Below are 13,213 nucleotides of genomic sequence, written 5' to 3' on the forward strand. Positions count from 1 at the left end.
AATGGGTCTGCGGGCGGGCTGGCTTGGATGGCTTATTTTCATCCCGATGTGAGGATGATCTTCGGTGGGCTACATGTACTTCTAATATTTTGCCGATTGTTTGAATAGTGTTTCGAGGTTTCCAGCTGGTGGCTATCGCCCCTGCATTCCTAGCAGACACAGAATAATGCGATGGTACTACGATCAAGGAACAATATCCGTGTTGGGTCTGACGCCTACAACAAGATGAGGTTCTCTCAATTCATATTCTTATACTCTGCATTGGGACACATGTTGTTGCCTATCCTATCAAATGTGTACGATAGATACCATGCCATATAGACCTTCCCATTATGTTTTGTTTCACTCAGTGTGGGACCATAGAGACGTGTATGTGACAACACCTCCGTTACACTACACATCCATTTAGGAATCCAGCATCACACGACATCACAATCAACCAGCAGTCTGAAGATAAAGTGTTCCAAAATATTATGATTAAGGCCTGGAATCTATCCCAAGCTCGGTATGCCGAATGCGTAATGTGTATATCTCAAAACACCATGCGCTGCATCAAACCATAATAAACAAAAAATGCGCCGAAGCCAGCTCATCGAATCATTGCGCTCGCAAGCTATCAACATGAAGAGTAACAACAAGCGCCGGTGACATGCTCGCTAATGCAGGGAAGACATGCGGTGGAAGTAATGCAATGCGAGGCGAGGCGGTGGACATGCAGGGGTAATGTGAAGCCTGACATGCCATGCGCGGGAATAAGAAGAAGTTTCTCAAAAGAACTCGGTGGTGTAATGCCATGCTCAGAGAATGAGAGCAGCGCCGAGGAAGATCATGGACGCGCCGACCATGGCGAAAGGAGCCATGGAGATGGACGAAGCGGCACCGTCGGCAGGGGGAGCTGCGGCGTCACCAGTCTCGCTGGCCTCTGCACCCTCAGAGCCAGTGGCGGTCGCGCTGTTGGAGAAGGGTGTGGCGGAGGAGAAAGCAGAACCGCTCATGGAGTGCATGCTCCTGCTCTCGCTGGTGAGGCCGCTGGTCTCGCTGGCGGAGATGATGCTAGTAGATCCGGACAGGGCACTCGAGGAGGTGCTGCTCATCGACATGCTCATGTCGCTGCTCATGCTTGAGGCAGTCTCGTCGAAGAGAGCCTGGATGCGGATCTCGTGGCACTGGTCGCCGATCCACGAGTCGTACAGGTTGCCGAAAGCACCGCTCATGCAGCGCCACCAGCGGGTGCTGCCTCCTATGGCGAGCGAGTCGTTGCCGCAGACTGAGAAGCCGCCTGTGTAGATTGCGCCTGCCTGGGGAGGGCCATCGAACTGGAACTGTTGGTTGGCGACGATGGAGCCGGTGCGGCCGTATTGGTCGTGGAGGATACCGTCTTCGAGAGTGCAGAGGAGGTCGCCGTCAGATGCCTGGTGATGGTGTTAGTATGACGTTACGAGTAGGGGTCCAGGGGAGCGGCATACCTCTTGAGCAGTTTCGCGCCTCCTGAGACTGGGGTTCTCGAGTGTGCCAATTCGGAAGGGCGTCGTGACAGTCGTCTTGCAGCCCTCGGGCGCAGAGGCATCGGGAGCAATGCCCTCCTCGACGGCCTGGGCGAGGCCAGTGGCCGCGAGGAAAAGCGGAGCGAAGATGGTGGAAGTGCGCATGGTGAAGGTCGAGGATCCCTGACAAGCTAAGACCCACAGTATGGGAGGGTATGTCGTATCGTATTACTCGTGATAGTAAGAAGAGTGCGGGATAGAAGATACTCGTGATATGGGCTTGCAGCGTCAAAGTCGTGAAGAATAGCAGAAAAGCGGCGATGGGAGGGTGCAAGATAAGAGGCTGGACGCGAGGCCGGCCAGAATTATTTGTTGGTGCAACCCTCGCGCGACTTCCACACAAAGCAAGGCCCAAGGCGCAACAAGCAAGGTGTACCTGCAGATCGACGCTCAATCGGGAAAGGCCCAACGCGTGGACGTCAATGCGTAGATTGCATGTTTATCGTTGAGATCATAACCGCTTGCCGAGATGAAACATGGCCGACCATGCACCCTATAGGGATGACGCCCGTAGAACTCCTGGGGAACAATACGAGAGCCACGGCCGTCCACGTAGGGCATGGTAGAGACACAGGAAAGCGCATCGTATGCGTGCGACAGCGCCTTCTACACCCCCACCGCCACCGGCACCAAGGCAGGTACCCGCGCCGACGTTGGAACTTGCGCCTGTCAACGCCTGCCCACTAATTTGCTAGCCCTCTGGGCACTCGAGGACAAGATCTGGGCAAACATCGCCATCGGCATTCGATTCCGTCGCACCATGGCCAGCGCAGCGTTTACGGTTACACGGCACTGCCGTCATCGCATTGTGTTTGCCCATTCTACACGAAACTGCCTTCCACATAACCTCCCGCCTGCAAACCTACCATTTCCAGGCTGCCATGTCATTAAACTGCCGCTCTGCCTGGATCTTGTGCATGCTCACCGTCATGTCCTGTGGCGTCATACCTGCCCCAGTCTGCGTGGGTCCCGAGGTAGGTGCGGTAGAGTGCGTGTGCGCCGGAAGAACATCGGGGTCGACTGCCATCGCAGCCTTCGTCTCCTCACACACGCGCCCGATCGCAAATGTCTGAATTGCTGCAGCTCTGGCCTGCAGTGCTGGCATTTCTGTTTTGTCCCGCTTGTTGAGGTCGGGGTGATTCAGCACCCCCGGCTTATACGTGTCTGCGCACAGTGCCATCAAATCACCGATATCTTCTGGCGCGTGCATCATCTCAAGAAAGAAGAATTTGTACCATCCCGCCCGGTTTAGAGCCGGCATGTACGTTGTGTATGTTGTCATCGGCGTTGGCACATCAGCGATTACTTTTGCATCTTGCGCATGTGAATGTTGATTAAAGTTCCAGTTTGGTGTCAGGTCGGATTGGCAGGGCACCATGATGTGGGGGATCCCCTCGAGACTCCACAGCTTTGCAAAAGCGCTATAGGACCTGTAGCAAAAAAGACCTGACTTCACATTAGTCTTGCATCATCTGTCGGCAATTCAGACACTCACGACACGCGTCTTCGGTCAATTTCACCCAGCTTCCGATGATCTTTGGTGCTTCCAGAAGGCCCGTGTTCTTTGGCTCAAACTTCCGGTCCAGAGCGTCAAAAAGCAAATCGGCCAGAATGTAGAACTCGCGTGTTGGAACTTCAGTGATCGCATCTGCAAACCTCCACGGATCAGCCAGTGGAATCGTGCTGACACTGAACGACCGCCGAGGAATGGTAAAGCCAGGCGATGGCGATCCAGTCGGAGATAGCGAAGGGTGGAAGGCTTGATATTGCGAGCTTGAGACCGATGTTTCTTGTTCCTTCGGCTTCGATTCTGCAATAGTCAAATTTCCAAGATCTGCAGGAAGCTCTGCAACGAACTCGTGTGGCGCAGCATATTGTGTCTGATGCGGTGCAGGCGTTGACGACTGACTTGACTGTGCAGGCTTGTTTGACGGCACTTGAGGTGGCGGAGGGCTGACGGAGTGGGCAGGCATCTGCGACTGTCCTTGGCCGTATGCACCACCTGGAGACGGGCTATTCCACTGTTGCTGTGGATGAGGTGGCGGACTTGCCGCAGTGATGTTCTGCTGTGTGGAATATGTTGGGGAACCCGACTGCTGCCCGGTAGCCTGTTCCCATTGTGGCTGCATGGGCTGGGCGGGTATCCCTGGAGACATAGTCGAAGTGTGGGGTGGTGGTGTATGCCGCACAGCATTGTAGCCTCCTACTACTCCCGTCTGCTGTCCAGTATATTGGCCAGATTCATGTGTCGGCTGTGGGACAGGCGCCTGAGGCTGACCCGGCGGCGCCTGATTCTGCCCATTGTATCCGTGTGTCTGTGTATGCTCCGCTATCCCGCCGCCTTGACCGTATTGCCATGAAGTATGCCCCGTGCTAGTGAGCGGCGACTGTGGTGTATGAGACTGTGTGTTGGGTGCTTGGGTGGTTTGCGGTGGGAAGTAGTTGGTCTGCCCCGAGTGGCCGGAAGCGGGTGTAGAGTAGCTGGGTTGCTGATACGCAGACTGCTGCGAAGGTGGGTAGGCATTCGGCGCTTGAGGTGGGGGTTGTTGCTGCGTAGGTGCCCATTGCTGATGTTGCGACTGAGGGCTGAAAGCTTGACCCTGAGGTTGCTGGTATAGTTGATTCTGGCTCTGCTGCCCAAAGTGAGTCTGATAACTCTGATAGCTCTGAAGATGCTGCGGTGGGCCCCCTGAAGGCTTGTTCCCTAGCTTTGAGCTTATAGTCTTGCCCAGCTTGTTCAGCATTGGCTTTCCTGTTGTCACCGCCTGCTCAAGCCGCTGGTTCATCATCTGGCCAAACGTTCCCCCTCCCTTCTGAGATTGGTATTGTGCTCCATAGGTCGTCGTACTGGGCTGATAGCTCGAGGGCTGCTGGGCGCCTTGCGATTGCGCTGGGGAGCCTTGGGATGGGGGAACGTAGACCCCCGGGGACGGCATCGAGTGGTACTGCGACATGGCTTACGACGTAATATCAGTGAACTCTAGAGCGAGCATAAGACGCTCTGTTGTCGTTACAGAGGCACCGCACTGCAGCGCACAAAGCTCGTTACCGCAGATGGGCATCAGCCGCACCGTATGCGGCGCTTGGCAACAAGCCATTGAGTCTAGGGTTAGCGAAGACATTATCGTTAGTATGGTGATCGAAATATGTGGGCGATTATGAAGGCATGAACTGATGCGTCTATCAAAGTCATGATAGCAGGTAGTCGGGTGTTTGGTGTTGACCAGACGCGTGGATTACTTTTGCGGAAGTGACGGCATGCTGGACCCTGCAAGCTGCCCAGGACCGAGGTGGAGCTGCGAACCGAAATGGTCACGCTTTGATACGTCAACTGCAAAACATCACACAAGCTCTACAACCATAACACACTCATAGCTTTACTGGATATCTTCGATCTATATGAACACGACAACTTCAGTGTATGGCAGAATCCACGCGACTCATACCTCCAACTTCAACCAGGATCTTGACATGGTTCTCCTTGTCGTTGATCAGGGCTTTGATCCCGCCTTCTACCAGATCCTCCAGACTAATCTTGCTGGTAATCATCTTCATGGGCTTCAGAGTACCTGAGGACATGTCAGCATCCGGGGATAATAATTTTGGCTTACCGCACAACTTACCGGCAGCTAGATGCTCAATGACGGCCTCGAGGTCCTTTCTTTGGTAGCCCAAAACGGCTGTGTACTGCGCCTCCCGGAACACGAGCATATTCGGGTTGAACGGAACCTCCTTCTCCCAAATCGCGACGTTGACGACCGTCCCTCGAGCGCGCACCGCCGTGCAAGCAGTCGTGAGGCTTGCGGGAACGCCAGCGCAATCGAATACCACATCCGGTCCATCCTTCCCACTCAGAGCCTTGCTCATCTTCGCAACATCGTATGTCTTGGGGCAGAGGACATGATGCGCGCCGAATTCCCTTGCGAAGCGTTGCCGCGCGCCCGACACCTCACTCACGATGATCTTCTTCGTGCCCAGTGCCTTGAGACATTGGACGATTGCCAGCCCGATCGGTCCACCGCCTAGCACCATGACAACGGAATCGGGTGTCAGTGGGGCAGCTGAGATAGCATGCCACGCAACAGCCAGTGGCTCCACCAGCGCGCCGACGTCGAGCGGTACGTTGGTGGGCAAGTTCAATACTGCGCCTTCAGGCACAACGACTGAATCGCTCAAACCGCCACCTCCTCCCGAGAGCCCGATGAAGCCTCCATTTTCGCATACGTTTTCTGAGCCTGCTTTGCACGCCTCGCATTTGCCGCAATATATTGTTGGTTGAACGACGACATTTTGGCCCACCGTAAAGCTCGAGTTATTCGAGCCCACTTCAGTCACAGTCCCTGAGAACTCATGCCCCAGGGTAATAGGAATCGTCTCGTTTGTACACGGGTGCGGTGTCGTCGGCGCGAAATTAGGTCCTCCGAGGTATTCGTGAAGATCCGTACCACAGATGCCTACGAAGGCCGGTGCGACCTACACACTATCAGTCATCGCACAATGCGCTTCCAAAGCCTCAAACACATACCCTGACTTGTCCCGCCCCGCACTTCTGCTCATCCACATCCTCAATCCTGATGTCCTCTTTCCCGTAGTATCTTGCTGCGCGCATGGTGAATGTAGAAGCCCGGTCTTGATCACCCCAGTTCGGTAGTCCCATAACTTGGATTCCTCTCGATCAACGACCGTATTTACAAATGCGCTTTCAATAGCAGATGACATGACACGATCTGCACCTCCGCTTTACCAACTCTAAAAAGGAGCGACCTCGGTTCCGCTTCTCGGAACGTATGCGCACAGCCCCCAGGTGTACATGTGATCTAGAAGAGGGTACCTAGGTACCCACTGTTGCCGCCGTGCCGCCCTACATATCTATGTATGTAGCGGATTCTGGGCGAATGGCCAAGCCCGGATTACGGGCATCGTGAGGCGACGCGGCTCGCACAAGAGGGCCGCGTCCGCTTGCACGCTGGGGTATCATCGGGAGCGGGGCTGGCATAGTCACGATATCAGGAGATATCTCCGTGAGTCCCGTATACCCGGCTGCCAGTGGTGCCATGCGAATGGGTTCGGTGGAGTTGGCGCGAGGCTAGGTTTGCGGGGGCGGGGAAATTGTGGAATGACTAACTTTGGTAACCCGGATGCTGGGCTCTTGCTTTGTTGATCCGACTTGGCTCTTGTGCTCCTTCCCTTCGGAGAACAACAGCTTCAGACTTCTCTCAAGGAATTCTCACAGCTCTGAACGCTCAGTATCGACATGATCAGTTTTCTCGTATCCCATCGGCCTGCAGAGCTTGCCGGATAGTGTAACTTGGCTACACCTTGTATGCGCAGTCGCGCTTGATCGCGCAGAGTGTCGCGCGTTCATTCCCTCTCCTCATTTTACCGTACACAAGCAACAACCTAGACAGATAATTGCAGACTAGATGAGTATTGAAGGTCTCTACAAAGTTCCCAAGCGATGCAGACTTCTAGGTCGCTTACTTTTGTCATTCTTTCGAAACGGCATGGTACAAAGTTGTTGCCTATTGCAGGGCCCCGCATAGCCATCCCCGATGCTCAGCCTCACCAGCGTCCGTCAACATGTCAATCCGCAAGGTCATTTAAAAAACGAACTTTTTAACTCCTCATCACAAAATTCTGTTAGGCTGGAGATGCGACCGTTCACTTATATCCATGAGTCTGTCCTATACGCTTGGAACGACAGCGCCCGCCTGCGTCGCTGGGTAAAGCGCTTCACATGCCCATGTCTGGGCTATTGTTACTGCACTCGCTCAGCCGGGCTCCGCGACTGCACTAGGCGGAATCGGAGAAGAAAACAAGAAGAGCGCGTCCGCGTCATGAGCGAGGTAAAGCAGGCGCGGCGAGAGCGGGCCATGGCAAACCGAAAGCGAAGTGTGTCTGTGGACGGGAAGCACACCAAGATGCCGTTTACGAGACGGAAGAAAACCGTGGAGCAAAACCAGAGTGACTTCTTCGCAAAGTTACCAACGGAATTGCGATTGAAGATCTACGGCATGGTATTTCGCGATATTGAGAACATTCTTGTGGATGCAGATGATGGCGCACAGGATGATATGTTCAAGTTCAGCGCCGACCCTGGACGCTCAACAGGCATTCTACGTACCTGCCGCAGAATGTAAGTACCCGCACACTCGAATTTCGGTACATGACCTAATCGTCTCGCCAGCTACCGCGAAGCAGTCAACTTGCTATACTCTGAGATCGACTTCACCTTCACAAGTTATAGACGTTTCATCCTCTTCACTCGCTCGATCCCACAACCACGCTTAGCTAGCATCAAGCGCATCACCATCGGGCATATCTATCCGAGCTGGACTCCTTTAGTCACAACCGAAGAGGAGCGTTACCGCCTTAGCTACGAATACGACGACTTTTTCACCGCTATCAGGTTGTTGCCCAGACTCGAATTCCTCGACCTACACTTTAGGGCAGATACTTGGCATGTTCATCCCTATAAGCGCCTGGACAATATTGAATTGTTGGATGAGATTGAGCAAAGGTGGGATAGGGTTGGCGTTGAAGTATGGTATATCATACGTGGGTCTCCGCTGGAATTAGAGAGGTTACGGGAATGGGAGTATGATAGGAAGAAGGATAGAATATCTTGGGCGAGGTGGAAGATCCATCGTTACCAGCACACCAGATTGTTTTGATAGCATTAAGATGCGTATTTTTGCAGAAAGTATCGAAAGAGGAGTTCAATATCCATAGTAACAGGCCTATGATGAATAGGTCTGCGACCAGCGTTCAGAGTATGTGTTGACACCAAACTGTAGGCCTTGCGACGCCTGTAAAGACAGCCACACCAGCCAAATGGTCTTACCAGCAGTTGGACCAAGACTCCGCCAATATACGCTACCTAGGTACCTGGCCGGCACATGCTTGCCTGACGAAGCCACCAATGGACAGGCCCCCACCAACTGCGCCTCCCTTGCAGGATCAAACAAGGCGGCCCACAACACATATCTTCAGCCGGCATCGCCCCATCTCAACATGTACAACATTCAGACAACACGATGCCAATTTTTAGACTCATCAAAGATGCCATAATATACACATGGCACACTAACTCCACCCTGCGCTTCTGCTGCAAACTCGTCACTTGCCCTCTCTGTGGTCTGTGTTATTGGCTCAGATCCCTCGAACCCATCACCTGTGTTAAACGTCCCCCCGGCCGTCCATCTACAGCACAGCAAAGGCGATATGACACCTTGGCCAAAATCGAACATCGGAGACGCATGCGTGCTTTGGAGAAGAGAAAGCGCAGTGTTTCGGTTGACAGAACCCGGGGGGCATGGAGGAAGAATACGGAATATCAATCGCAAAGTTTGTTCTTTACCAAGTTGCCTGCGGAGTTGAGACTGCAGATCTATGCGATTGTGCTCTCTGGGCAGGAGGAAGTGGGGTTGAGGTTTAATCGCGAGGAACTTTGGGATCTTTGGAGGATAAAGGCGGTGTCAGGCTGCAGTATGGAGATGCTGAGAACTTGCAAGAAAATGTTTGTTTGCTTCCTCGCTTTCGGGGCAGTCTCGTTGAGCAGAAGACTTACAAAAGGCACAGGTACCGCGAGGCCATTCCGGTGCTCTACTCCAATAACACGTTCAAATTCGACAATAACAAGATGCTGTCTATCTTCACGTCGACAGTCCTTCCGCAACGCCTCGCCCGGATCCGAAATATCGTTATCGATGATACATGGTCTTCGTCTTGGTAAAGCGGCGTTGACAGTTTCGATCACTGTGATGGCCTTTGTGTGTCGCTTGGGGGTTTCGCAGATCTTAGGAAAGTGGTACTGAGGTACCGTCTACGCGAGAATGAGTACAGGATGACTCCCCACCTGAGGGACTTTGCTCTGCTTGACAGACTGGAGAAAGAGGAGAGACCAAGAGGGTATGAGTTGTTTTATGAGATCATAGATGTTCACCCTGGGCCGAAGATTGAAGGTATGTTGTTTGATCGATGGGTTGTTGGTGAGAGAAAGAGTATACGCAGGGTGAACTCAAATGAAGGCGAGGAATGAAAGCTCCTGCAAGCATCAGGAAGGACGAGGAAATAAAGACATGCTGGGAATGTGTATTCAGACGAGGATGACCTTTCTCTTCTGCTCAGGCTTGATGTCCAACGTGTCCAGTACATGTCCGTAAGTTTTATCGGCTGTCTGCCCGATGCCTATTCGCTCGTAGCAGGTCTCCGCAAAGCGGCGCGACTCAACAACCAGCAGGAAGTAAGTAATGGGAGTGTTATTGAAGGTTGTGTCCACTCTCTGAGATACGATGAGAGCCGTGCATTGGGCAATGCAGCTTTCTGGGATGCGATCATGATAGCCTGTACCGATGCAGACACCACGCTCGTCGAATATATCGACGACCATGCGAAGATAAGGGTCGCTGTATGGCGCACTTCCGTCTGAGCACGAGCGGCAGACGACGTTGAGGCAATAGGCCTCCAGCATCAGAAAGCTATCCCCAGTATGCGCAAAAGAAGTAACGGCTCGCTCGAGCTTGGGTTGGTGTTCAAGCACCGTGGCTGCAAGTTGGGTGGTCATCGCCCTTGATTCGCGACTGAACATCATGTTTACTGGGCCATCCAGAGAAGCCCACGACCAAGAAGGTGGACTGGAGACAGCGGTAGCCCGTCGAAGGGGCATGAGCGATCCGTCGGCATACCACAAGAGGCCGGCATGAACATGTTCATTCCACAAGCCAGCCTTGTATGTGAAATGGGTGACTTCGCGGAATATCTGCGCAATGCCAGCAATCGCCATGAAGACATCGCTACGATATGTGAGACTCAGCCGAGAGTATTGGCATACAATGCGGTACCATTGCATCATGAAGGCCTCGCTCTCCGGCACATGTCTGCCGAACTCCCCCACAGCCGAATTGTTGGCGAAAGTAAGGCAGCGCTTGAAGCTCTCGTTGGACCACTCGCCCTCTTGCCATGCTTCTGGGTTCTCCTCCACACTCCCTTCTCTTGCAGAGGTCTCGAGACACTCCCAGAAGATCTCGTTCTTCTCGAAATGCACGACTCTCCTTGACAGCAGTCGCTCCTGCAATACCCATGCTCGTTTATTCAGTGGGGATTCTGAAAGAACTTCGCTCCAAGTGGGCCGCGCTCGACGAAGATGAAGGTTCTCACCCAGACCGATCGTTGATACTGACTCTCGAAGTTTGAGGAAGCCGACATGGGAGTCTTGTGCGCTCAGTATAGAGACTGTGACGAAAGCATCTCGGTAGTAGCTTCCCATATTGCTGATGTCCAGGTCGCGGCTCGCAGTGTGGTCTTGCACGATACAAAGTGCATCGACCCAAAGTAGCTTAAGGCCCAACCTTCGGGTAGCGTAGATGGCGTCTCGAAAGTTTTGCGGGAGGTAATGGGTGTCCAGACCAGTTTTGAACCCTTCCACTGTTGCCCTTAAGGTGGCTGACATAGTGCCCGCAGCACCCCAGCAGTGGCTGAGTGCGGCATAACGCGTGTCGCCTCTACAGGACGATCCATATACCAGCTTCAACGTCTCCACGTTCAGCAGTATGTTTGGCATCGACGGTGATTCTTCTTGATGACAGCATGCATGAGTGGACGTGCACCTGTCGAGCCATGTATGTATCAAATGCCAGCACGGTTCGGAATCGGCGTGCGAGTGGATCCGTCTGAAGAATGTCTGGTTGCTTGGGTGCTTGCCTGTTCAGTGTCAGCCTCTCATCGGTAGCTTCGTATCGCTGCTACCTACGCTCAGTGAATATCTCGAACCGATGCAATGTGTTACTAAAGTCGATTACTGCTAGACATGGTCCATGCCGAGCTACTTCAAGATGGGCGTCTTCAACGGAGCGTCCTAAAAAGCCAACGACAAGCTCCTCATAGAAGTATCTACAGAGAGTACAGCCTCGCGCAGCCGCTATTTTTAGAGGTTTCGCGTAGTACTGTTGTGTCGTGTCGTGTTTCGCGACTAGGCGGCAGGTGGCACACAAGTTGGTGGTATTCCAAGGAACGAGGAAGGTTGAAGTAAGTACAGCCATGCTTAAACGAGAAGTAAACGAGAAGTCTGGAAGGCTTAATTGTAATCATCTTGAAGTACATTGAGTCTTCCGTGCCACAGAAATCGATTGGTGGCTGAGGGCCGTCAGGGTCTTCCCACAGCCACATTAGCGGCACATGCGTGACCTGGTCGCCGCGTCTGCCTGGTATAAGAGACACTGAATAGGAGGACTCGAGTGTCGACAATCAACAGCAGTCGTAATGGGGGTGGCGCATGCGTGATGAAGGAAGTCGCAGTGTTGACGGTGCGAACCACAAGGCTGCTCCCAGTGCAGGGGTTCTCGCCAAAACAGGCATCGACCCGCGCATGTCGTGAGTAGACCCCATCCATCATGACTTTACTCACACTGCGTGACTACGCGCTACGGCTACATGTAATTCTGCATGTAATTTTGGTACGTGTAATCAGACAGACCAGGCATGGTGGAAGTAACTTGAACGCGGTGGTGGAGTAGCCGGATCTGACAAACATGAGTCCGAGAGTCGCTGCCTGTGTACTTCCTGCGCCCAAGGATTTACGAAAGGACGACCGGCGTCCAGCGAGACCGTGATACATCAACCCCTCCATAGCTAAAACCCATGAACGATTTTGGGTTGCGCACCTGAGGTTGTCCGAAAGGTTTTCGCTGTGAAGTTTCGCAGGCGTCCTCTAGGGAGCGCTTTCTCTCACACTGCAACCCTTTTGGTTTCCGTATTCGAGATCTTCTTCGCTGAGATGGTCAAGCGAAGCTGACGTTCAATTTCGAGCTTAAGATCTATCCCGCTGTTTGACGAATGAAATCTCTCTCAAGGAACAAGAGTGTGAACAAATCGACGATCGCGCTAGACTAGGCGCAGGGAGTGCCGGCAGCCATCGGAGCCACAACTGCCTCAAAACCAGTCGGAAGCCAGGCACGAGGCTTTTGAAACTCCTTTTGAACCATGCTTGGATAGACTAACCTATCGCTCCTGCCGAAGCAGAAGAAAGGTCAGCTGTGGCTAAAAAACAACGGGCGGCAAGATAGTCCCGGGCCTCGAGATCGCAGAAGGGGCGGGTGCACTAGCCGCGTTCGGCTAGGCTGAAGCACCAGCAGAGATCTGGCCACGACGCTGCTTGAGGCTTGACAGGCGAGCTATGCATGCCAATCCACTGCAGTCCTGCCGTGATGCCTCATCTATGCTAGTCTTTGTTTTTCGCTGGCTATGCCTCCGCATCAATGTACCCCGTGGTTGCGGAAAACTTTCAGGGATGGGCTCAGCTCGCTGCGTTGAGCCCCAGCGACTCAGCGCTCCAAGGCGGCATCTGTCTGGCATCGCGAAGCCATCGCCTGCATACTTGAAGCGTATTCGCAGGTCCCCACCCACCAGACAGTGCGTCGTGCCTTACCCTTGAACGGCATGTCCCGGAGAACACTGTAGGGGTCCATGGGTTCGATAGTCCAGACTCTGGACAGAGTAATCTGCATGGCCTGCGCGGTCTAGATTCTCACGAGACGTCTGGCTTGCCACTCATGGAGCCGTTGACCCCGGGACCGGCACCAACGATGAACTGTGGCTGAGATGTATACTGGCGCAGCAGCCCGCGGGTCCGTACCATAACATCTTTCTCTTGTCTGGTCGCGCTATCGACA

At 53.5% G+C, this 13,213-nt stretch overlaps 5 protein-coding genes across 5 annotated transcripts; 1 reads left to right on the forward strand and 4 right to left on the reverse strand.

The window, feature by feature from the left end:
- Positions 1–797: 797 nt before the first annotated feature.
- On the reverse strand, positions 798–1,649 carry J4E86_002519 (uncharacterized protein; the record flags this gene model as incomplete). Its single annotated transcript, XM_051443078.1, has 2 exons — positions 798–1,412; positions 1,467–1,649. The coding sequence occupies 2 exons, from the start codon at positions 1,647–1,649 to the stop codon at positions 798–800; spliced, it is 798 nt and encodes a 265-aa protein (XP_051306666.1).
- A 757-nt stretch (positions 1,650–2,406) lies between these two features.
- J4E86_002520 (uncharacterized protein) lies at positions 2,407–4,498 on the reverse strand (the record flags this gene model as incomplete). Its single annotated transcript, XM_051443079.1, has 2 exons — positions 2,407–2,849; positions 3,040–4,498. The coding sequence occupies 2 exons, from the start codon at positions 4,496–4,498 to the stop codon at positions 2,407–2,409; spliced, it is 1,902 nt and encodes a 633-aa protein (XP_051306667.1).
- A 460-nt stretch (positions 4,499–4,958) lies between these two features.
- On the reverse strand, positions 4,959–6,153 carry J4E86_002521 (uncharacterized protein; the record flags this gene model as incomplete). Its single annotated transcript, XM_051443080.1, has 3 exons — positions 4,959–5,113; positions 5,168–6,017; positions 6,070–6,153. The coding sequence occupies 3 exons, from the start codon at positions 6,151–6,153 to the stop codon at positions 4,959–4,961; spliced, it is 1,089 nt and encodes a 362-aa protein (XP_051306668.1).
- A 1,312-nt stretch (positions 6,154–7,465) lies between these two features.
- Positions 7,466–8,218, forward strand: J4E86_002522 (uncharacterized protein; the record flags this gene model as incomplete). Its single annotated transcript, XM_051443081.1, has 2 exons — positions 7,466–7,680; positions 7,732–8,218. 2 exons carry the CDS (start codon positions 7,466–7,468, stop codon positions 8,216–8,218), a joined length of 702 nt encoding a protein of 233 aa, XP_051306669.1.
- Positions 8,219–9,642: 1,424 nt separating this feature from the next.
- On the reverse strand, positions 9,643–10,995 carry J4E86_002523 (uncharacterized protein; the record flags this gene model as incomplete). The annotated part of the gene is made up of 2 exons (XM_051443082.1): positions 9,643–10,305; positions 10,378–10,995. 2 exons carry the CDS (start codon positions 10,993–10,995, stop codon positions 9,643–9,645), a joined length of 1,281 nt encoding a protein of 426 aa, XP_051306670.1.
- Positions 10,996–13,213: the final 2,218 nt, after the last annotated feature.

Source organism: Alternaria arbusti (assembly GCF_024043155.1).
Source record: "Alternaria arbusti strain BMP 1465 chromosome Unknown scaffold_2, whole genome shotgun sequence".
NCBI classification, from domain to species: Eukaryota; Fungi; Ascomycota; class Dothideomycetes; order Pleosporales; family Pleosporaceae; genus Alternaria; species Alternaria arbusti.